Source organism: Artemia sp. Qi Xiang Cuo, chromosome 15 (genome assembly GCF_049724085.1).
Source record: "Artemia sp. Qi Xiang Cuo chromosome 15, ASM4972408v1, whole genome shotgun sequence".
NCBI lineage: Eukaryota > Metazoa > Arthropoda > Branchiopoda > Anostraca > Artemiidae > Artemia > Artemia sp. Qi Xiang Cuo.
In genome coordinates, this window is record NC_142808.1 from 10,255,234 (window position 1) to 10,279,122 (window position 23,889).

Here is a 23,889-nt window from a genome sequence, read left to right on the forward strand (position 1 = left end):
CGGTAGCTAGCAACCTAATAAGAGACGATAACGTCCAATGTTAAGAAATATAAAAACCCATAGTTCTTAAAAAAAAGAGTCAGATCAAAACAAAAAGTACACCATTAGAACCGCCTTGTCCGAAACCCCTGTATAGTAAAATTTCTGTCCCTTGACTTGAACAGCAAGGGAAATATATTGGCTTGAAAATCAAGAAAAGTGGCAGCTAATACAACATTCTGCCTAAACGGGATATTTTTTTCTTTTTTTTTTCTTTTTTTTTATCCAGAGATAGCTTGGCACTGGAACATCGTAGAGGGTTGATCAATAGCTCATTTTAAAGGAAATTAATTGGGTTAAATATCTATAGTAACTAAAATAAATTATTTTTGAAAGACAATAAATTTCTCCACCAAAAACTGCATTTTGATGTCTTTTCACACTGCAGTCTTTCAAATATAATCTTATACCAGCGGTAAGATTTGAACCCACGCCTCCAAAGAGACTGGTGGCTAACACCAGTGCCTTGGATCACTCGGCCGGGCTGCCTCTCATAAATAAATATATATGTGAATTTGGGTTGCAGCAGTAGCTAGCAACCTAGTAAGAGACGATCAGTCCAATGCTAAGAAATATAAAAACCCAAAACTCCTAAAAATAGAGTCAGATCAAAACAAAAGTACATCATTAGAATTACCTTGTCTGAAACCCTACTAGATAAATAATGAATGTCATCATAGTTTTATACTAGAGCTATAACGTGAATAGAAAAACACGAAATTATATTGTTGTTTCTGAAGACGTCATGAAATAATACCATTGCGCCATGACGTCATACGCCGTGACGTCATAATTAGTATATAAGGAAACTCAAAACTGTAAATTCTCTCATTCTTGATTAGATAATGGTTAGATCAAAGCAAGCTATACGCAAGTTGAAAATTTTATAGTAAAGATCGAACTCTTAGTCCATAGTAACTGAGATCCGGGTTGCAGCGGTAGCTAGCAACCTAGTAAGAGACGATCACGTCCAATGTTAAGAAAAATAAAAACCCATAGTTCCAAAAAAAGGAGTCAGCTCAAAACAAAAAGTACACCATTAGAACCGCCTTGTCCGAAACCCCTGTATAGTTAAATTTCTGTCCATTGGCTTGAACAGCAAGGGAAATATATTGGCTTGAAAATCAAGAAAATCGACTTTAACCATGTTATTCTCCCCAAACGTGATATTTTTTTCTCTTTTCTTTTTTTTTCTTTTCCACAGATAGCTTGGTACTGGAACATCGTAGAGGGTTGTTCAATAGCTCATTTTAAAGGAAATTAATTGGGTTAAAAATCTATAGTAACTAAAATAAATTATTTCTAAAAGAGAATAAATTTTTCCACCAAAAACTGCATTTTTGATGTCTTTTCACACTGCAGTCTTTCAAACATAATCGTATACCAGCGGTAAGATTTGAACCCACGCCTCCGAAGATTACATTAAGGAACGAACTGTAGCCCTTAGTAACTGAAGTAATAAATGGAATCATTGTATAGATGATTATGTTAATTCTATTTGTTAAGAAATTATCAAAGATTATAGAGTTTTCCCACACCGGGAATCGAACCCGAGCCTGATAAGTGAAAGTTAACTATCCTAGCCGCTAGACCATATGGAACCATAAAGAAGTATGATTTAAGAGCCATATGCATATTATTATTTCACCATACCAATTATAATAAGGCCAAAACAAAATCGTCGACTTGCAGCCTCACTTTTGACACATTAGATAAATCTTCATCAGACTTAAAAATTGTTTTGCTAGTTTTACATGAAAGATCAACTCTCAGCCCATATTAGCAGAAATAAGAATATGTAGGTTGTAGCGGTAGCTAGTATCCTATTACATATTCTGGGTTTAAGTGGCACCTAGCAACCTATTAAGAAACGCCAAATTAAAAGATGATCATTTGAAGAACAAACAATTTCTTATATTGGACTTAGTTAGCTGCCTGATTCCTTGAGGTTCGTCTCGTACTATTCCAAAGAAGAAAAAGCCGTAGGCTTTTTCCTGTTTGTTATATTAAGGAAAGAACTGTAACTCAAAGAAACTGAAGTAATAAAAGGAATCATTATATATATGTTACAGTAAAGAACGATCTCTCGTCCATAGTAACTGATATACGGTGGTTCCAGGGGTAGCTACAAGCTATCCAGATTGTAGCGGTATCTGGGTTTTTATATTATACATCATTATAAATTATTAAAAGGTTCGAATGTTCGAAGATTATAGAGTTAAAAATTTTCCCTCACCGGGAATCGAACCCGGTCTTTTTAAGTGAAAGTTAACGATCCTAGCCACTAGACCAAATAGGACTATAAAGAAGTATGATTTAAGAACCATACGCATATTATTATTTCACCATACCAATTATCCGGGTTGCAGCGGTAGCTAGCAACCTAGTAAGAGACGATCACGTCCAATGTTAAGAAGTGTAAAAACCCATAGTTCCTAAAAAAGGCGTCAGATCAAAACAAAAAGTACACCATTAGAACCGCCTTGTCCGAAACCCCTGTATAGGAAACTTTCTGTCATTTGGCTTGAACAGCAAGGGAAATATAATAAAGAAGGACTTATTGCCTATACTAAATTTTATACGCCACTTAATTATAGTTTAGGTTAGTAATTCAACAGATAGCTTGGCACTGGAACATCGTAGAGAGTTGTTCAATGGCTCATTTTAAAGAATATTAATGGGGTTAAAAACTTCTTGTAATTAAAACAAATTATTTTTATTACATTAAGAAATTTTAATTATGTTCCTTAAGATTTACAGTAATTAGTACTTAAGAACGACAAAGATGTAAATTTTCTCATTTGTGAATACATAATGGTTTCAATCAAGCAAGCTGCACGCAAGTTAAAAAAACAGTACTACACAGACAACAGAGATAGTATCTTGAAAAGAGAAAAGCAAAGGTATTCAACCGACCAGGCGTATCGAGAAGTAAAAATTGAGCAGGCTAGATAAAAGATCAAGGAGCGTTATCACAATGATAAACTTTATAGAGAAGCAAGAATTGAGCAGGCTAGACAAAAGAGCAAGGAAAGGTATGATAATGATAAAGATTACAGAGAAGCAAGAATTGAGCAGGCTAGACAAAAGATCAAGGAGCGTTATCACAATGATGAATATTACCAAAAAATATATAAGAAAAAAGTTGCTACCAGAATTACAGTAAAGAACGATCTCTCTCCCATAGTAACTGATATGTTACATTAAAAGACGATCATTGGAATAAAAAGTTATTGCATGCATTGGACTTAGTTAGCTACTTGATCGTTTGAGGTTCGTCTCTTACTATTTCAAAGAAGAAAAAGCCGTAGGCTTTTTCCTGTTTGTAATATTTTCCAATTTGTTATCAGGGTTTTTATAATAAAGAACGAACTCTCTCCTATACTAAATAAGCCACTATTTTTATTAAGGTTATATGACTTTTAGGGGTTGTTTCCCCCTTTTTTCGGTGATGGTATAATAAAGAACGACCTCTTGCCTATACTAAATTTATAGACCACTTAACTATAGTATAGGTTAGTAAGGTTTACATAAAGGACTGATCCGGGTTGCAGCGGTAGCTAGCAACCTAGTAAGAGACGATCACGTCCAATGTTAAGAAATATAAAAACCCATAGTTCCTAAAAAAGGAGTCAGATCAAATTTAAAAGTACACCGTTAGAACCGCCTTGTCCGAAACCCCTGTATAGTAAACTTTCTGTCCCTTGGCTTGAACAGCAAGGGAAATATATTGGCTTGAAAATCAAGAAAAGTGGCAGCTACTACAACATTCTGCCTAAACGGGATATTTTTTTTTCTTTTTTCTTTATTTCTTTTGTTTATAATAAAGAACGATCTCTTGCCTATACTAAATTTTATATGCCACTTAATTATGGTACAGGTTAGTTACAATAAGGAACGAACTGAACCCATAGTAACTTAAGTATTAAATCAAACAGTTCGTGGTCATAATAAAGAGCTGTGTAATGGCTCATTTTAAAGAAAACTGATGTATATAGAAACCTTTTGTAATTAACAAACTTAATTATTATTATAAAACAAATTGTTACGACATGGTAAAGAACTAACTCATTGCGATAGTAACTAATTTAATTTTGAACTCAGATCACCGGATTTAAAGTCTTATGTTTTAACCACTACACCAAGAAACGTTCATTTAAGAAAGAATTTTAACGGTATATGATAACTAAAATACCGAACTAAGTGCTAACCACTACACCAAGAAACATTCATATAAAAAAGAATTTTAACAGTATATGATAATTTGAAGACCGAACTCTAATCATCAGTATTGTCAATCAGTTCGTTCCGGTTACACTAAAGAACGATCTCTCTCCCATAGTAACTGATGTGTTATATTAAAAGACGATCATTGGAATAAAAAGTTATTGCATGCATTGGACTTAGTTAGCTACTTGATCAATTGAGGTTCGTCTCTTACTATCTCAAAGAAGAAAAAGCCGTAGGCTTTTTCCTGTTTGTTTCCGGGATCCGGGTTGCAGCGGTAGCTAGCAACCTAGTAAGAGACGATCACGTCCAATGTTAAGAAATATAAGAACCCATAGTTCTTAAAAAAAGAGTCAGATCAAAACAAAAAGTACACCATTGGAACCGCCTTGTCCGAAACCCCTGCATAGTAAAATTTCTGTCCCTTGGCTTGAACAGCAAGGGAAATATATTGGCTTGAAAATCAAGAAAAGTGGCAGCTACTACAACATTCTGCCTAAACGGGATATTTTTTCTTTTTTTTTTCTTTTTTTCTTTTTTCTTTTCCACAGATAGCTTGGCACTGAAACATCGTAAAGGGTTGTTCAATAGCGCATTTTAAAGGAAATTAATTGGGTTAAAAATCTATAGTAACTAAAATAAATTATTTCTAAAAGAGAATAAATTTTTCCACCAAAAACTGCATTTTTGATGTCTTTTCACACTGCAATCTTTCAAACATAATCGTATACCAGCAGTAAGAATTGAACCCACGCCTCTGAAGAGACTGGTGGCTAACACCAGTGCCTTGGACCACTCGGCCAGGCTGCCTCTCATAAATAAATATATATGTGAATTTGGGTTTTACATTAAAGGACAAACTTTAGCCCATAGTAGCTGGAATCCGGGTTGCAATAGTAGCCTGCAACCTATCCGGGTTTAGGTGGTAGCTAGAAACCTAGTAAGATACGATCATTTATAGTAAGAAATGAACTCTTGCCCTTCGTAACCTATGTCTTATCAAGTTAGCTAACCAATTTCTTCAGATTATGTTTTAAAAATAATTCCCACATTTACAGTAAAGAACGATCGCTCATGCATAGTAACTGATATATGGTGGTTCCAGGGGTAGTTACTTGCGGTTCGTCTCTTACTATTTCAAAGAAGAAAAAGCCATAGGCTTTTTCCTGTTTGTAATGATATAGCATAAAACGAATTCCAAGTTGTAACTGACGTCATCCTGGTTGTTATAGTAAATTTTATAGTAAAGAACGTACAGTAAAGAACGATCTCTCACCCATAGTAACTGATATATGGTGGTTCCAGGGGTGTTTACAGTAAAGAATGAATATCCGGGTTGCAGCGGTAGCTAGCAACCTAGCATCGTCATTGCAAGTCACCAAAAAATTGCAACTACAATAACATTAAAGATACTTAAAACTACTCTCCTCCCAATACGTAAAGTAAACGACCTCCCCAGATTAAAAAGCTCCCTCCCCGAAATTAAACGGCTCCCTCCCGTTTTGTTTGCTAAATTCTTCCCCGTAAAAAAAAGCCTCGTTTTACCCTTCTCTCAACTCTGATTGAACAGGTACGGTCGCAGACCCAAATTGGGTTTTCGGCACATACAAAAATTCTAGAATGGAAAAGCCAGAAGAGGAATTGTACAAACACAAGAAAAAAAAAATATATTTACTAGCGATGTAGCTTCCAAAGAAAAATATGAAGGAAAACCAAGGGCAATAGCTCCAACTTCTAAGATAACTAGTGCAATCTTTTTGTAAGTGTCAGATCGAGCTTCAACAAAACACAGATCTATAATTTGGGGTACAAAGCATTTTAAAACACCAGTTTAACACCCATTAAATGCACTTCCGAGACAAAACAGAAACTGGTAATGAGAAAAAAAAAAAAAAGATAAGCCAATCCCAACCACCCCAAAAATTAACCACGTCACAACGGGATTTTTCTTAAATTTGGGCTTAATAGCTAATATTATACAATGAGTAAATGATTGCACGCAAAAAGAAACGGTGAACACAAGTTTTCCACTTTCTACATCTTTGCCAGGGGAATTTTGCACTATTGAAATTTATGAAAAATTTATTAACACATGGCTTACACAATAAACAAAACACATCCAAAATAAGAGAAAATTACATAAGGACGTCTGTTTGTTTCATCATCGGTCCTTCTATCAGTGACTTGACCAGCTATTATTTTATATAATAGTCAGGGGGTTTTCTGTCGCTCCTTACTGACAGTTCGTTACCACGAACTGTTTGATAAAACTAAAAATGTGGAAACTTTTAGGGCGTATCCCACACATCTTCCTAAATTGCTTTAGAAAGAGAGAGAAATCGTTTTAGTCAGTCTTTATCCACTGGTCACAATTATAGAGGAGCATTTACTTCTTTAGAAACAAGGGAGACCAGACTTAACTGGGACAAAGTTTGTCGTATTTCCGCTAAAAGACTAAATAACAGGGTTTTAAGGCCGTATCCAAGGGCGAGAGGTTACAGGGTATGAACCTCCCCCTCCCCACAATTTTTTTTTACCCGACTCGTCAAAGCGTAAATAATGCATATAAACTAATAGCTATATAAAATAATGCATATAAAATAATGCTTTCAAATACGTTTATATTTGTATATGCACTATGGTATATCAATCAGTATATGCACTATGGTATACCAATCAGTATATGCACTATGGAAGCTGGTCAAGTCACTGATAGAAGGACCGATGATGACACTATGGAAGCTGATCGAGTCACTGATAGAAGGACCGTCGATGACGACGTTCTGAAAGCCGGTCAAGTCACTGATAGACAGACCAATTATGACACTATAAAAATCGATTAAGTCACTGATAGAGGGGCCGAGGATGAAGCTAAAAAAACCGATTTAGTCAATGATAGAAGGGCCGATGATGTCCCTCTAAAAACCCATTTAGTCACTATAAGAATGGCCACTGAAGACACTCTGCAAACTGGTTAAGTCGCTGAGAGAAGGGCCGATGATGAAGCTCTCATAGCTGATAAAGTCTCTAGGATAAGGGCCGATGATGATACTATGGAAGCTGGTCATGTTACTGGTAGAAGGACCGATGATGACGCTATGGAAGCTGGTCAAGATACTGGTAGAAGGACCGATGATGAAAAAAACAGTCGCCATTATGTAATTTTCTCTTTATTTTGGATGTGTTTTGTTTATTGTTTAAGCCATGGGTTAATAAATTTTTCAAAAAATTCAATAGTGCAAAAATCTCCTGGGACAGAAGTAGAAAGTGGAAAACTTGTGTTCACCGTTTCTTTTAGTGTGCAATCTTTTACTTACCTTATAATATTAGCTATTATTCCCAACTTTAAGAAAAATCCCGTTGTGACGTGGTTAATTTTTGGGGTGTTTGGGATTGGCTTATCAATTTTTTATACTCATTACCAGTTTCTGTTTTGTCTCGGAAGTGCATTTAATGGGTGTTACACTGGTGTTTTAAAATGCTTTGTACCCCAAATTATAGATCTGTGTTTTGTTGAAGCTCGTCGATCTGAAACTTTCAAAAGGGTTGCACTAATAATCTTAGATGTTGGAGCTTTTGCCCTTGGTTTTCCTTTATATTTTTCTTTGGAAGTTACATTGCTAGTAAATATATTTTTGTTTCTTTTGTTTGTACAATTCATCTTGTGGCTTTTCCATTCTATAATATTTGTATGTGCCGAAAACCCAATTTGGGTCTGCGACGGTAACTGTTTATTCTATTTACTAGTTTAACGACTTTGATGTCGTTTTATGTTAAATAGGAGTAGAGAGAAGGGTGAACGAGGCTATTTTCTTACGGGGAAGAATTTATAAAACAATCGAGTATATGCAGAAGAAATGGATAAATTCAGAAAAAAAATAAGCAAAATAAGGTTTTAATTTTTTCTTTCGTGACATCAGCATTATTCCAGGGGATTTTTTTATTCTTTCAGAAAAATTATATGGATTAATGTTAGATTCCAATTCAGCTTGAAAATTTTCTATTGGACTAAAGGTTTTTTTTTAGGGGGGGGGATTACAAAAGGACTTTTTTTCGGTGGTGAGGGGTAAATAAAACTTCAGAGGGGTTTATCGGTAAGAAAACAAAATATATTTTCAAATTATTATTATTCACAATGTCTGAAAATTAGAAATACGAAGATTTGTGATTTATATCCCTTCAATTTTAGGCGTTCATCCCAAAATGACCTTTTCTAACATTTCAATCCTCTGGAATAATATCCCACGATCTCATTTAATTTTTAGCCCCCTCTCGTTAAAATCGCATTTTCTATACTGATTAAAAATCCTCTAGGCTGTGATAATTTAAACCCCTCCCCCTTATTAAACAGAACGATTAAAATCGCTATTTTATTAAAATTATTAAAAGTGACAATTTTGGATCATTATAACTTCTCTGAAAAAAAAAGTATTAATGCTTTCTCAACAATGGTTTTACTGAATTGGACAATGTACAAAAAGTGAATCTACAATTTTTTTTGTTATTTGCTCCTTTATCGCCCTGGAATTTTAGAGCAGTGGCAGCATTTCCTGAAAATCTGGAGAGGAGGCAATGATTCTATTCGATTGTTCAAAATTAATCTAGGACGAGGGAAATTTTGTTTAATTTGTTCATGAAAATACATAAAACAAGTGTTTCCCAAAATATATTGGTGCCAGTATGGGATGGAATTTTTTTTTTTAGATTTTTGCCAAATAATACAGATATTTTTACTAGACGTCAAATTGGCATTTTTTTGGGCAATATATAGCTTAACCGGTGGTGCTTTTTTTAACCTCAGAAAAGGAATTAATATTATCATCGCTCTCTACCATAGACAACACGTCGGCCTCGTCCTTGGGTGATTTATCCTCGGTTACGCCATGTTGACTTTGTACTAGTTCTATATTTTGTATTACAGTTTTTATATAAGTGATTTCATAAAAGTATTTGTTCTGGTAAATCCTATCCTAAAAGTGTTTTGTCTTTACCAGATTGAAGAAAACCTGTTTACTGGAATTGACTTTATCTGGACATTAAAGCAGATGGTGATCAGAATGAAAATAACCATTTTAACTTTGAGAAATTTTTATATAAAATTAGATGGATAAGTGTATTTAAAGCATTGTTTCATCATCGGTCCTTCTATCAGTGACTTGATCAGCTTCCATAGTGTAATTATGTCAAAAGCACAAAATATGAAATAGAAAAAGAAACAAGTCGTAAGTGCACTAGAGGCCTCAAAAATCAAGTTCAAGAGTGAGGTAACCAACTTAGTATGGGAAAAAATTTTTCTTTTCTCACGATCATCCTCTTTACAGTACTCCTTGTACGTGATCCACTAACGACATTATTTTTAAATCAATTTAAGAATAGAAGGCGATAGTGCATAAACTGATTGCCCTGGTGTTCTGGACGGGTCCTATAGAGAGATGGCAGTATTAGTGTTGAGAAAGAGTGAGATTGAAAATAGACAAATACTGTAAAGAGTACAATATTCATCACGCAGTAAGATAGTGTCAAATTGTCAAGAGTTGACTGGAGTAAAGGAAAGGCTAATGAAAGTAGAAAGTAACGAAAAACAAAAGAACATTAATATTTTGAACATAGGAGTGAACAATGAAAAAGAAGTAAAAACGGGATTTGAGAATTTAAAAACAAATGTTCTGGAAATCGCCCAGGGCTTCAGATATGGTGTAAAATATATAAATAAAGAATAGAAATTTATAGTGATGGAAATAGAAAATTTGTAAACAAGAACCATGATTTTGAAAAATTCAAAAAGATTAAAAAACAAAAAAGAAGTAATTTTTGCAAAGGTTTTTATAACTGATGATGCTCTGCAGACAGAGAGGGAAGCAAGAAAAAAGCTTTTAATGAGGAAGAAAGTTTTAATTGAAAATGGCATCAAGCCAGTAGGTATTTGGGTAACAAGATCAATACCCCCAGCTTAATACATCGGATTTTGGACATGCTGATACCTCACAAAAAAATTGCAAGTGAAACTATGTAAAGAGGAGGTGGAGGAAGTGACTAAAATTACAAAAAAGGATTAAAATAGGAACATAATAATTATATGCAACTCAATCAACCAACTGGGTCAGGGACAAAAGTGCAAACTTAGGGCTAAGATTTGGGTAGTTGTTTGGCAGTAGATACATAGGATAAGTTTGGTCATGGATATAAAACAAACTTCAAAATAATGCATTGAAACATCCTAGGGGTAAGCAGTAAAAAATGGGAACATTTATTAGAAAAACAAAAGGGAAATATTGATTTGGCAAGCTTAGTTGAAACATGGCTAAAAGAACCAAAACTGTTTAAGGAATACAAGCATTACAGAGTGCATAGAAACCAATCAAAATGGAAGAAGCTATGGCAGTGTAGCAAAGTTAGTTTCCATGAATTTTTGTGGGACAACAAGTATGTATAGATTGAAAAGTAAATCTTATAACTTGGCTTGGCTTAGAGTATGTTTTGCTTGCATCCCAGTTTTTTTGTGCTGTTTATATTCCCCCAGAAACAAGCTCTTTTTCAGAAGAGGATACATGGTCAATTTTAGAACATAAAAACATAATTTTTCAATGAAGTTTCTGAATCATAGTTTTTGTTTTCTGGGAGACTTTTTTTGCTTTTACAGGAGCATGTGTAGGAATTTTACCGGTTTTGGGTTCCGTTCATGATAATATATCCATTGTTAATTTAGAAGATACTGTTATGACAGTATCTTCTAAATTAACTGTTATGAAGATACTGTTAGAAGATACTGTTATGACATACTTGTCCTCACACTGAGGACAAGTATGGACCACACCCATCATAGAAATAACTAGGGTAAAAAGTTATTAGAATTTTGTGTGTATGAAAATTTAATGATACTAAATGGTAAATTTGGAAATGATAAGAATCTGGGGGAGTTTACTTGTTTGTCAGGGCATTCTCCACACATTATTTTTTACATTTTAACTAGTCTGTCTTTGAGTGAAAGGGGGGTAGATTTTGGTGCGTTAATGTTCACAGGGTCTAGTCATTTTCCTATCAGTGCAACGGATAGAAGTCTAGAATTAGCCCAAGAAGGGAATGTTAATTCAGCACTAAAAATTTTGGATAGGAGAGACAATATGCAGAAATAGAGGGAACCAGGCTATTATAACATTCTATGATGAGGAGTGTAAGAATACAAGGGAGGAACTTTGGGAGGCACTGAAGGTATTGAAATTAAATGAAAAAGGAGAGGAATTTCAACAACTGTGTCAGAATTACAAGAGGGAAAGAAAGGAATATTAAAAAGGTAGAAAAGGGAAGTTTGAGACTGAAAGGCTAAGGTTAGTCTTTAGAAAGAATAAACGAAAAAAGTTTTGGAAAAAATATCGAAAAAATATCCCACGACGCGTAAGTGTAGGCTACGTCAGGCACTTGTATAGGAATCTGTTTTGGGAGGGAAGGGGGAGCAAAAGATACAAAAGCGGGTGAATAAAATGTAAAAATTACGTGAAAAAACTCAAAAATTCTTGAATTCTACTGACAATTAAGGAATCTACATATATTATATGTATATATATATATATATATATATATATATATATATATATATATATATATATATATATATATATATATATATATATATATATATATATATATATATATATATATATATATATATATATATATATATATATATATATATATATATATATATATATATATATATATATATATATATATATATATATATATATATATATATATATATATATATATATATATATATATATATATATATATATATATATATATATATATATATATATATATATATATATATATATATATATATATATATATATATATATATATATATATATATATATATGTATGTGTTCGCGATAATTTCACTATAAGGTATTTTCGAAGGGGTTATAGAAAATTTCAATCCTTTCGACAGAACCTGATTTTGCTCTGTTGTAAGCCCTTGCAGAGCACATTTTTGAAAAACCAGACCATACTATTTTGTTTAATCAAGCTAGTCTTATTTCGCATGACAAAGGTATTGTCCAGCACTACAGAGAAGCTGTTGAAATTTATAAATACCAACATTTAGGTCTAGCTTTAATCAGAGATTCGGGTGATTTAAGAATAAACGAGTCATATTTCAGTTTTCTCAAAAGAGAAGCCGATACTTTAGTAATCCCTGAAATAAACCTTGAACCACTTTCCCAGTCATCTAACCAAACACGTGAACAACCCCTTAGGTCTCAAAGGGTGTCTGCAAGAAATGCATGAATTAAAATCCGAAATCAAATGACATAGTTCTCCAACTTATTTAATTGCTGGTTCGTTGTTTTATGAGTGAATGAATTAGTTCCTTTTCTTTGTCACTTCTTCGCTAGTATCCGTCGATGGCAGTTCATATGTTTTTGGATTTTGTGCAAATCGCGGATATTGGCGAATAACTCGCTTTTATGGTTGTTAGGTATTTGGTTTTAATTCTTTTAATTTTTGGCTTTTATTGAATTTACACTTCTTATTTTACTTTTTCTAATCCTACAGACCTCTAACGTCCAATCCCACACTCCATCCAAGAATTTTACTGCAAAATAAATCTAATGTCCTCACTTGTTGAAGTGCTAATCAGCAATTCTCATATAAACTACAGGCTAGCTATTCCCCCTAGCTCCCCCTGAAAGTTTCAATTTGATTTCCAATGATTTGTCTAGATGTTGCAGACATACCATATTAATAACCTGGCAACACACAGTGTCTTTCAATTAGCCTTTCTACTTGGGCATTAATTATATATCCCAGAGTTTACAGAGCAAAACATTTTGTGGATCAGAGACAAAAATTATTAATCCCTTTGCCTTCCCCCAATACAAATTTGAAATCACATTGTCCCACCATTTCCCAAAGAGTACATGAAAGTTTCAACTTCATCCAATTGCAACTCCCAAGATATGGCAGATATGCTACTTAAACAGCCAGGATGCACACCGTAGCAGAGCCAGCATCCGCCACTTTTTAGGGGGGGGGGGGCAAAATAGGGTGTCAATGATTTGTTCACAATATAGATTAAAACAAAAAGAAAACAAAAAATGAAACTTTTTTTAATTCAGCCATTCAGGAGGCTGGGACGCAATTAAAAGGTAATGATTACACTCTATGTAGTGCTGGATGGTAAGTCCAACAGTATGCTTATCTTTTAGCTACTGAATGAACTTTCAAAACTTCTATACTACCGAAACCGCGAAAAGCTTGCTTTCAATCTAAGCTTAAACTCTGCAAAATTACTTTAACATCGGATCAAACCGTAAATTAAGGCATTGTAAATTAGAACAGTAAGCAAAGAATAAAAAAATAGAGTCGAATAATCAGCGCTCGTTCAAACTTTTTCCTACAAGACCTATCCAGACACAGTTTGGGAATTTTTAAAATTGGCATATTAAAAAAATTTCATTTTAAAATTATCTGATTATTTGACTGACAAATAATTTGTGTAATAAGAATTATAACCGACGCTTGTGCACACAAATAAAGTCAACGCCATCTAACATTTGAGATTTTTGGCCCATTTTTTCTGTTAAATAATAAGGTAAGTAATGTAAATAACAACTTATGGCAGCAATAAGTGCCTAGATGAAGTTCTAGAAAAAGACATAGCTACAAAGTTTAAAAAAATACCAAGAAACGTCAAATGCTAGATGGTGTTGGTCACTAGCAGCAATTTTCCCCCTTGTAAATGACCTATACTATTTGCCTCAATACTAAAATATACAAAAGAGATTTAGGGGGCAGCTCCTTCACGTATGGACAATTTCTCCCCGTTCTGTCAGCAGCATTTGATAACCACAAAAAGAAGTCATTTTTTGTCAGTCCTATGAAAAATTTAAATAATCAAATTTGACAAAAATTATGGGTTCTATTTTAATCATGAAGTGCTTCACTGTTAATTGAATGCTTTTGCTATATGCATGAAAAACTTGCAAATAATTTTTTTCATTAAAAGAGTACTCAAACCAGCCGTTGAAGATTATATAATATTACAAATTATTAAGAAGGCATGGTAGACAACTTCTGCAATTCAGTAAGGCGTCTGACTGAATTGCAGTTACTATTTCCAAATTAAAAATAATAAAGGTCATCGTTTATTTGAAAGACTAGAACTACTTTCATCACGTCATTACCTAATAAGTCAGGCTAAAAATCACACTACCTAATAAGTCAGGCTAAAAATCACCAACTAATTCGATTAATTACATGGCTAATATCAGAAAGTATCTTACCGAGAGGTGTATCTTCAACACACAATGGCTTGGAAGGTAACAAAGTGATCATGGCAGCGTCACCTGACTTGATAAATTTTGGTTCAGCTTCAGTTGTTTTTCCAGTACGTCTGTCACATTTCTCTTTAATCTCAGCAAACTCGCAAGCAATGTGAGTTGTGTGGCAGTCCAAGACAGGAGTGTAACCGTTTGAGATTTGACCAGGGTGATTCAGGACAATAGCCTAGAAGAAAAATGTGATTAAGTTAATTACTGCGATATTGGACTTAAAAAGTTTGAAAAGTATTGATGGAAAAATATACTAAAGATTATTGAAGTAAGAAAGGAAAATACGACTTTCAATTTAGTTTACCGCCTTTGAAAGAAAAAGGGAAAATTCAGGATAATTCAAAATAACTACAAGGAAATATGGCCATACCCACAATATTATGAACTGTTGTTGAAGACTGAAGATCTACGAATGATCTCGTTCTTCCTTCAAAACTTTAAATAGGCACTAACTAAAAGCTTTTAATAGGCATAAATAGGCATTAACGTTTGAGACTCGGACGTATGAGGCAAGAGTTGTAAAATCAGTCCATCACAGCAGACAGATAACAAGAATACCCTGCAATCAATAAGTTATCACAAAAGGCAGTTTGGATTCCCAAGACATAGGTTAGCTGAATCCCAGCTACTTCTAGTTACAAATACTTGGAGACTAAACCTCAACAACGGCATAAAGGTCGACGTAGTATACTTTGATCTTAGTAAAACCTTCGATTATATGTCTCATTCAAAGCTCCTTCAGTTAAGAAACCGGTGTCAAAACTATAAGTTAATAATAGACGGTGAGCTAAAATCACAGTTTTATTTAATTAGCAGTATGATCTTTCCCTATCTCACCCATTATAAAAACCCGGACGGAGGTGCGAGTGCTCCAAAGAACGTATAAACATTAGCGGCATTAGATCTTTTCACGGGTAGACAAAGAATAATCACCTACGGAACAAGTACTGACAAAACCACCTGGCCGGCTCACAAATAAGTTTTCAAATAAGTGGGAGGAGCTTTTTGTTCACCCCGAGACTGAAGAGCCAGAAATCATCTGCGGTAAACTCGCTGGATAATTATATAAACTGTGGCTAAAATTAACCAGCCACTGTGAATCCATCATGAGCACGCCTTCGAAGGTGGTGGACTTGTTGCTAGAAACTTTTGCGAGGACATAACTTTGAGCTAACACAAAACATTTTCAAAAAAGAAGTTAGTAGGTGGGCCTTATCAAAACGAGTACCCAAGGAACGGAACAACCACCTCCAAGTGATTATGGCTGACTACCTACTCTTTCAAGAATAGTATTATTAAGTTTTTTAAGTGAAAGTAAATTTTTAGAGGCGAAAGCCTTTTTATTGTAGTATATTATTATTATTATTATTAAAACGCATGCCATATACTAGTGACTGTATTAATGGACATTTTTATCAGCGGTTATGTGAAGCAATACAAAGGAATACAACATAACAGATATTTAATTTTAAAATGCACAGATACTTTTAAGAGAACTCGATAAGCCGAATTATTCAGAGCTTAATATTCAGAGCTATAATCAAACCGCAAAAACCAGGCCATTTACAAAGCAAATCTGGGCCCCTCATTTATCATAGATCAGGAACACAGGAAGTGTTTTGAAGGGTGGGGAGGGAGGTAATAAAAATAATTGATAAAATTGAATAATACCCCTGTGGAAGCACGCTAAATTCGCTTGTCAGACACATTCAGTGAAATTTCTAATGTAATCAACATTTTCATTGAAAACGGCGCATTGTTGAATATTTGCGCTGGGAAAACATCCGATGTTCTCTAAACAAACACGTACTCCATAGAGCAACTCTTTTGTATAAAAAATGAGTGTTTACAAAGTACCGTACCGTGAGTTGAAGACTACATAGAAAAACAGCCAATTAAAAGTTAGGTTATTTGAAAAGCTGTTTCAAGACATGAGAGCTACTTACACCTCCCTTTAGTGCTATTGTGAAGTATGCTGGCTATCTCGTGCAGTGATTTGGAGGGTAACTTAACTTAAAGAGGAATCACAAACTAAGACTCAAATCCACTTACATATTTGGCGGAAATACTAGAAAATTCAGTTTTTTGAATAAACTTTTGCAAGGGCCAAAATACATCCATCGATTAAAAAAGATAGTGAAAGCATTCATAAAAAATAGGATAAGGGGAGACAAATTTGGAGAAAAATGAGTGACAATTTTCAACCTATAAATTTATCTGTCCAAGGTAAAATTGAAGCAATCAAAAATGAATTTACTGAACACTTGAAACTAATTTTTAGAATTGTTTTTAGATCTTCATTTACAAAATATGTATGGAAACAGGATCCATTTATCGACAAGGAAAATGACAAATTTGAATTAATAAGTAAAGAGCAAATACATAATGTTTAGTATGAAACAAATTTCAAGGATTGCTGCCGTTCGCAACTTCTTATTTATACAATATCGTGATCATTTGGTAGTACAAAAGAAGCTTTGTGTAGCAACCTCGTCACTGACGCCGAGATTCAATAAAACTTGCGCTAAAAGGCAAACACAGCCATCTCATTAAGAGACACATAAAATTGATATTCATCTTCTTTGCAAGAATTTGCCTGAAAAAATTTCTGCTTTTGTTTTATTTTGAAGGCCGCCATATTAACTAACATTTTGAAGGGAGCTGAAATAAAAATATAGATTGAAAACCTCTTATTGAAGCGGTTATCGTTAGGCTATTCTTTTTGTATAAAGGATAATTTAATGTGTCTCCAATCACTAAAGTATAAATATTTTAAGAAAATCTAGAAAGTTGAAGCACAGAAAAAAAAAGAATCAAAATAGATACCTGAGCAAAGAAATCTTGAGAGCCTCTGGCTCGATTGTTCTTTGAATCTGAGGCGACGTAGCCACGACGGAGTTCTTTAACAGAAACGTTTTTGACATTGAAACCAACGTTGTCACCTGGAGATGCCTGTTCAAGGAATTCGGGGTGCATTTCGACAGATTTGACTTCAGTGGTTATGTTGGCTGGGGCAAGTGTGACTATCATACCTGGCTTAATGATACCAGTTTCAACCCGGCCCACGGGTACTGTTCCAATACTTCCAATCTTGTAAACGTCTTGTAGTGGAAGACGCAGGGGCTTCTCAGTTGGGCGACTTGGAGGCAGGATTGCCTCAAGAGCATCCAAAAGGGTCTTACCATCAGCTTTACCCTCTTAACGTTCAACGTTCTATCCCTTGGACCATGAAAGCCGGTCAGAGGCCTCCAGCATGTTATCACCATGCCATCCAGAGATTGGTACAAAAGCAACAGCAGCTGGATTATAACCAATTTTCTTGACGTAAGCCGAGACTTCCTTTTTGATTTCCTCAAAACGAGCCTCACTGAAAGGAGGTTCAGTAGAATCCATCTTGTTAACACCAACAATAAGTTGTTTGACACCAAGGGTGTAGGCAAGCAGAGCATGTTCACGTGTTTGACCGTTCTTAGAGATACCGGCTTCGAATTCACCAACACCAGCAGCAACAATGAGGACAGCACAATCAGCCTGAAAATTAATATTTCCAATCAATTAAAATTATTAATTTCCAATTAATGTAGCATCGCACAAATTAATCGCACAAGTTAATGTTTATATACAAAGTAAATTTTATCAATAGAACTTCATTACCCGACTGAAAATTTTATTTAGGCAGCTTATTAGTCAACATTATTATCAACAATAAAACGTAATCTAAAACTTCCTTGGACCTTTAAAATTTTCTGCTGCAGAAGTTTCAAAATAACTTTTTATTTTACAAAAGCTTCAGTAAAACTATCTTATTTGTAGAATGAATCTATAAAAAATACAAATTGCAACAATTACAACAATATAGGCAAGAATATCAAACAAAAATCGTAGTCTACTTAGAAATGACATCTGACTTACACAATAATTGAAGAGGGTTGAATAGCACAAAAGTAGAAAAAAAATTGTACAAAAAAACACGTCTAAAAAATTCATCAGAAAAGACAACTAAATTCAAAATAGTGTTCTTTTACAAAAAAGTAAGCATTAGCAAGATTACCTTATTTATATCTCAAAAGATAGAGAACTAACAACTTACTTTTTGAGATCAAGTGGGTTTTGATAGCAAATGTTGAAAACGGTGGCCGGCATTTACCCCCCGTAAAACACCCCCACCCCCCGTGGAAAGTAAGTCTCCAAAATTGAGAAGTTTCAAGTATTATTATTAGGTTAATGTAGTGTTTCATGATGATTGCTGATCAAAGTTTGTTATTTTTGCTTTTCGTTTATGTTATTTTCCTATGTTCATGACCGTATAGCACTTCACCCCCCCCCCCCTTAATATGCAAAGCTATAGCCCGAATTTATTTCTGAATCAACGAAAAACTAACAAAAAAACTGGTGTTCCCAAATTTTAGTACCCAAAATTCGTCCCCCCCCACGGAAATAAAAAACTCAAATAAAATGCTCAAATTTGGAAAGCCTTAATTTCCAGGGGGGGGGGGGGTAAACATCTAGAACCGTTGAAAACATAAGACCCTCTTTAAGCAGTCAATAATAAAGGAAGTTGGTGGGTCTAACCCGTTACTAATTATCACCTTGAGCTGGTCATCAAGCTTCCATAAATAATTCAGATAAATTAAAATACCCTGTCTTCCCTAAATTTCAGTGATTGTAGTTGTAATATTTGAAGTTACATCATTGTCCCTCAGAAACACAAAAAAAGACAACGAAAAAAAAAAACTATCACAAGCTTTAGCTGATAAGTAAAACTATTAGGTCAGTAAACGTTAAGCGATTTGAGTCACTAGGCAAATGCCATGTTATGCACTTAGACAGCAAATATAAATAAAATAAAGAACAATGGTCTGGCATCCGAGAGGTTTCATTAGGTTCTGTAACAATCTTTTTAAAATACTTATTCCTGATCACTGACCACAGTTTATATATAATTAGCAGTATGATCTTTCCCTATCTCACCCATTATAAAAACCCGGACCGAGGTGCGAGTGCTCCAGAGAACGTATAAACATAAGCGACATTAGATCTTTTCACGGGTAGACAAAGCATAATCACCTACAGAACAAGTACTGACAAAACCACTTGACCGGCTCACCAATAAGTGGACAATAAGTGCAAAAATAAGTGGGAGGAGCTTTTTGTTCGCACCGAGAATGAAGAGCCAGAAGTCATCTGCGGTAAACCTACTCCTAATTATATAAACTGTGTCACTGACTGATCCACTAAACAACAATAGATTATGAAAAAACAATGGTACCAACCTGGGATGTGCCAGTAGTCATGTTCTTGATAAAATCACGATGGCCTGGAGCATCAATAATTGCAACATAGTACTTGGCAGTTTCGAATTTCCAAAGGGCGATGTCGATTGTGATACCACGCTCACGCTCAGCTTTAAGTTTGTACAACACCCAGGCATATTTGAAGGAGCCTTTGCCCATATTAAGAAAAATAAATAAAAAATGGTTAAGAAAGGCAAACAAAAGAAACGGGAATGAATCAGCAATCAAAGTTAGCCAACGGTTGTTAATTACTTATAATTATCAAAAACTACGGTAACATAATATAAGCATAAAGTAACTTGTGCTAATAGTAATTCAAACTCAAAAGGAAAACAAAATTATCAACAGAATTAAACTTCCAGAAGTGATTCCAAGTTTACACAATTCATGAAGTAAAGAGTTGGCATAAGAAGTTATAAACATTATAAATTGCTCAATTTTAGAATGGGAGAGAGTGGACACCCAGAGATTAATGATGATTGTACCATCATTGCTTGAGATAAGCATGAACCTTGTAGAAAATTGTTGAGCATTGTAGGCTAGTTTTATAGACCTAATCATGATGATATTATACTGAGATATGCGAGAACAGTTTTTATTTTCTCTTGCAACTAAGGGTCATTTATTTGCTTTTATAAGGGTGGAAAGTGAAGTGGAGCAGTTACTCAACAAACCCTCGCTAAAAACCACAAACATTACTGCCAGGATTGATTTTGAATTTATTAACTAAGGAACTTTTTCAAGAACAAATTTCATTAAAGAAGCGTTCTTAATCAAAGTTGCCTTTAGGGCAAGATTTTTTTTCAAACCTAAGTAAAGAGAAGCATTTACTTGTACTAGAAGTTTGGATTTCACGATAGGAGGATAGAGATTAATACACAATAGAAGAATAGAGATTACAAAGAAGTAAGTGCAGATTACAAACATGGTGTCCATTCAATCGGAATTGGGACTAGGGGGAATTTTGCTGATTATTGTTTTGGTTTTTCTTAATATACCAACACCATTCAATACATAAAATGTATTTATCAGAGCTGCGGGGGGAGGGGGGATTTTATAATTTAATTTTCATGTTTTGGAAGGCAGTCAGAAGGCAAGTACTTATTTGGCTATGAATAATGAAAAAAAGAAGCCCTTAAAAGACGTATTTCTTATTTAAGAACACATTTAAAGAGGAATCTCTGGTATTACTAGCAGTTCTTTTTACTGCAATTGGGCTTACAAACAAAACATACATTTGTATCTAATTTTTATTTATAAGAGCATTATTTATTTAGTATTTATAATTTCAAGTCATTCAAGAAGCAATAATATCAAAAAATCTTTATGCTACAAAGGCCTAGAAAAAAAATGAAGTAAAAAAACAACGTTAGCCATTGTAATGATCTATATTTATTTTCGAGGTTTTATTGCAAAGCAATATCAATCTTGATTACAAAAGCTGAAAGTACAAACAAAAACTGCCTTGTATTTCACAGAAAAATATATTGTGAGATTCTTGGACAGTCAGAAGAAAATACACAGAAAAATCAACACTAATACAATAGATGCTTCCTTCATGACCACTAGAAAGAGAAATTTATTTAAAAAAAATTCACAGATAAGTTCAGCAACTTACTTCTTAGGCTTCCTTTTCAAACTTTTCAATGGTTCTCTTGTCAATACCCCCACATTTGTAGATCAAGTGTCCAGTTGTTGTGGATTTACCAGAATCTACGTGACAAATGACGACAATGTTAATGTGAATCTTTTCTTTTCCCATGATTGTATATGTTGACTAATGGTATGGATAATGGAACTGGAAAAGACAATTCAGTAATTAAACATCAAGAATAAAGAAACTAAGGTGTGTATTAATCTAAAACACAATACTTTAAATTTTCATTACCTGTACATGCTTTGATGTTATTTTTCACTGTGGCATGGTTTAAATGTTTCATTTTAATATAACAATTACACTAGCATTCAATAGCTGGAATTCAACTTTATCCACCTACCAAATTGATTTGAACACTACAAGATTCATGCAAAATTAGTAGGCTCACAATTTTTAAAGTAAGCTAATATCATTTTTTTAAAAAGGTTGTATCATAATTATAGCTCAAAACCAACTCATTCTGTGTTCTGGTGTCATATGTCCCATATCATATACATAAATCATATGTACACCATAGACACATACTTACATTAAAAATCAACGTCATCTGACAACAGAGAATTTGAGGAGCAAGGAGATGACAGAACCAAACATTTAAAAAAACAAAACAAATCATCATGTTTGAAAAATATTACATAAAACCGAGAACATTCAAAAGACCGCATATTTCAGCAATCTACTATTTTTATATGGCCTACTTTCTCTGTAACAAAATCTGTACAAAGATCCAACATAATTGTATATAGGTATAAATAAGCATCAATCAGACTTACATCAGGGGGATGGGGGTAAAGTATTTGGATAGTGTGGTCAGAAAACCATTCTTACTTCATAATATCAGAATAATTGTAGCAAAGACATTATGCATGCAGATCCACTGTACTTTACCCCTCGAATGTGCAAATATACCCTCCTCTGTGTTTTTATCCCCCTCTAATGTGCAAATATATAGCCCGAATTTGTTTCTAAGTATTATATTTTTATAATACTTGGGTAGATTTTATTAGGATTAACTAACTTCACTTATTGAGATGCATGGCATATATCATACAAGTACCAATGGTCAAACTGATATGTGATGGCAAAACTGTTGTGATAAAAAAAAAATCCGAATTAGTTCAGAACATATTTTTTAGTATAATAACAGCTTGTTTTAAGTAGTAGAATAAGTAACCTGAAGTACTTTTGTAAAGTCCTTTATTTGTTTTGAGGTTGAAGCTGATATATGTAAGAAGTTAAGTCTAAAAAGAACATTATGCTGAGACTAAGTAAAGCATCTGATGTCTACTGAGTCAAAACATTTCAGTAATACTGCAACCTGAGTAAATTTCGGTTTTCACAAATTTTTCAAGTTTTGGGTCACTTGCCTGACCCAACTTGCCCAACTCTGGGAGAGATGCCCCCAAAATGTCACATATTCCTCTCTTTCCCTATCACCGAGTCCATTGATTTTGAATTGAAAATCAAGTACTTCGCAGTACTAGTGATTTCAGTTGTGAGCTTGTGGAACTCCCTTAGTGAAAAAACAATGACCTCTAACAGTGGGGATGTATTCAAGTGGACAGGGAGTGGCTCAACAAACCAGGGTGCACCATTTGGGACACCACAGAGGACTAACCACCATCAGTGATACTGGAAGACACAGGATGTCCTATTACTAGCAAGTTTCCCTACCCCCAAACTTATAAATAGTGCAGTGCATTAGCTGGTACCAATGCAAGAAGTTAAGTTTGGTTAACTCTAAATAAATAAAACAAAATATAATGAAAATATAATAGTTTAGAAACAAATTTGAGGTATATACTTGCACAATAGGGGGGTGGGGATAAAACATAATATATACTAAATACATAACCTCCCCTAGGTACCTTTTCCGCTCCTAACCCAAAAAAACAATAGTTTAAATACTGTAAATGCAATGACAAATCACAATTTGCAATCGGAAACAATGTGGTGAGTGGTTATGGTTAAACTGCCAGTCCCCCGTTCTTTGAATGATGACCCTGAACCACCTTTAACACCACTTTCTCTCCCCCCCTGGCTCTAAACCACGCTCTACACCCAAGTCTGCCACAAAACCTACAACCCCAAAATCAGTTTCAAAAATCAAGCTACCCAAGTACCCCCTTATGTTGACTGTGTTAAACATATAAACAGCTGATCTCCGAGCTAAATACAATTCCCAGTTAGAGAAGAATTCAGACCATGAAGTAGCCATAGTTAAATACAAAAATAAACAGAAAGGAAAATGTGATCTGCAAGCATTTTGATAGTGGTTTCTGCAAGTTTTGCAAACAATGCAAGTTTCTATCTTCAGGATAGGAGCGAAGGTTTGAAACCC

The 23,889-nt window shown here is 34.2% G+C and overlaps 1 protein-coding gene across 2 annotated transcripts; it reads right to left on the minus strand.

Moving 5' to 3' along the window:
• Window positions 1-14,484: 14,484 nt before the first annotated feature.
• On the minus strand, window positions 14,485-20,052 carry LOC148943310 (elongation factor 1-alpha-like). 2 transcript variants are annotated; one of them, XM_089101425.1, is made up of 3 exons: window positions 19,871-20,052; window positions 17,424-18,128; window positions 14,485-14,772 (listed from the first exon to the last, which is right to left on the minus strand). In XM_089101425.1, exons 2-3 carry the CDS (start codon window positions 17,625-17,627, stop codon window positions 14,500-14,502), a joined length of 477 nt encoding a protein of 158 aa, XP_088957551.1. In that variant the 5' UTR covers window positions 17,628-18,128; window positions 19,871-20,052; the 3' UTR covers window positions 14,485-14,499. The 2 variants fall into 2 exon arrangements, with proteins under 2 accessions (XP_088957551.1, XP_088957550.1); XM_089101424.1 differs by lacking the exon at window positions 14,485-14,772 and having other exon boundaries at window positions 17,623-18,128; window positions 19,871-20,050.
• Window positions 20,053-23,889: the final 3,837 nt, after the last annotated feature.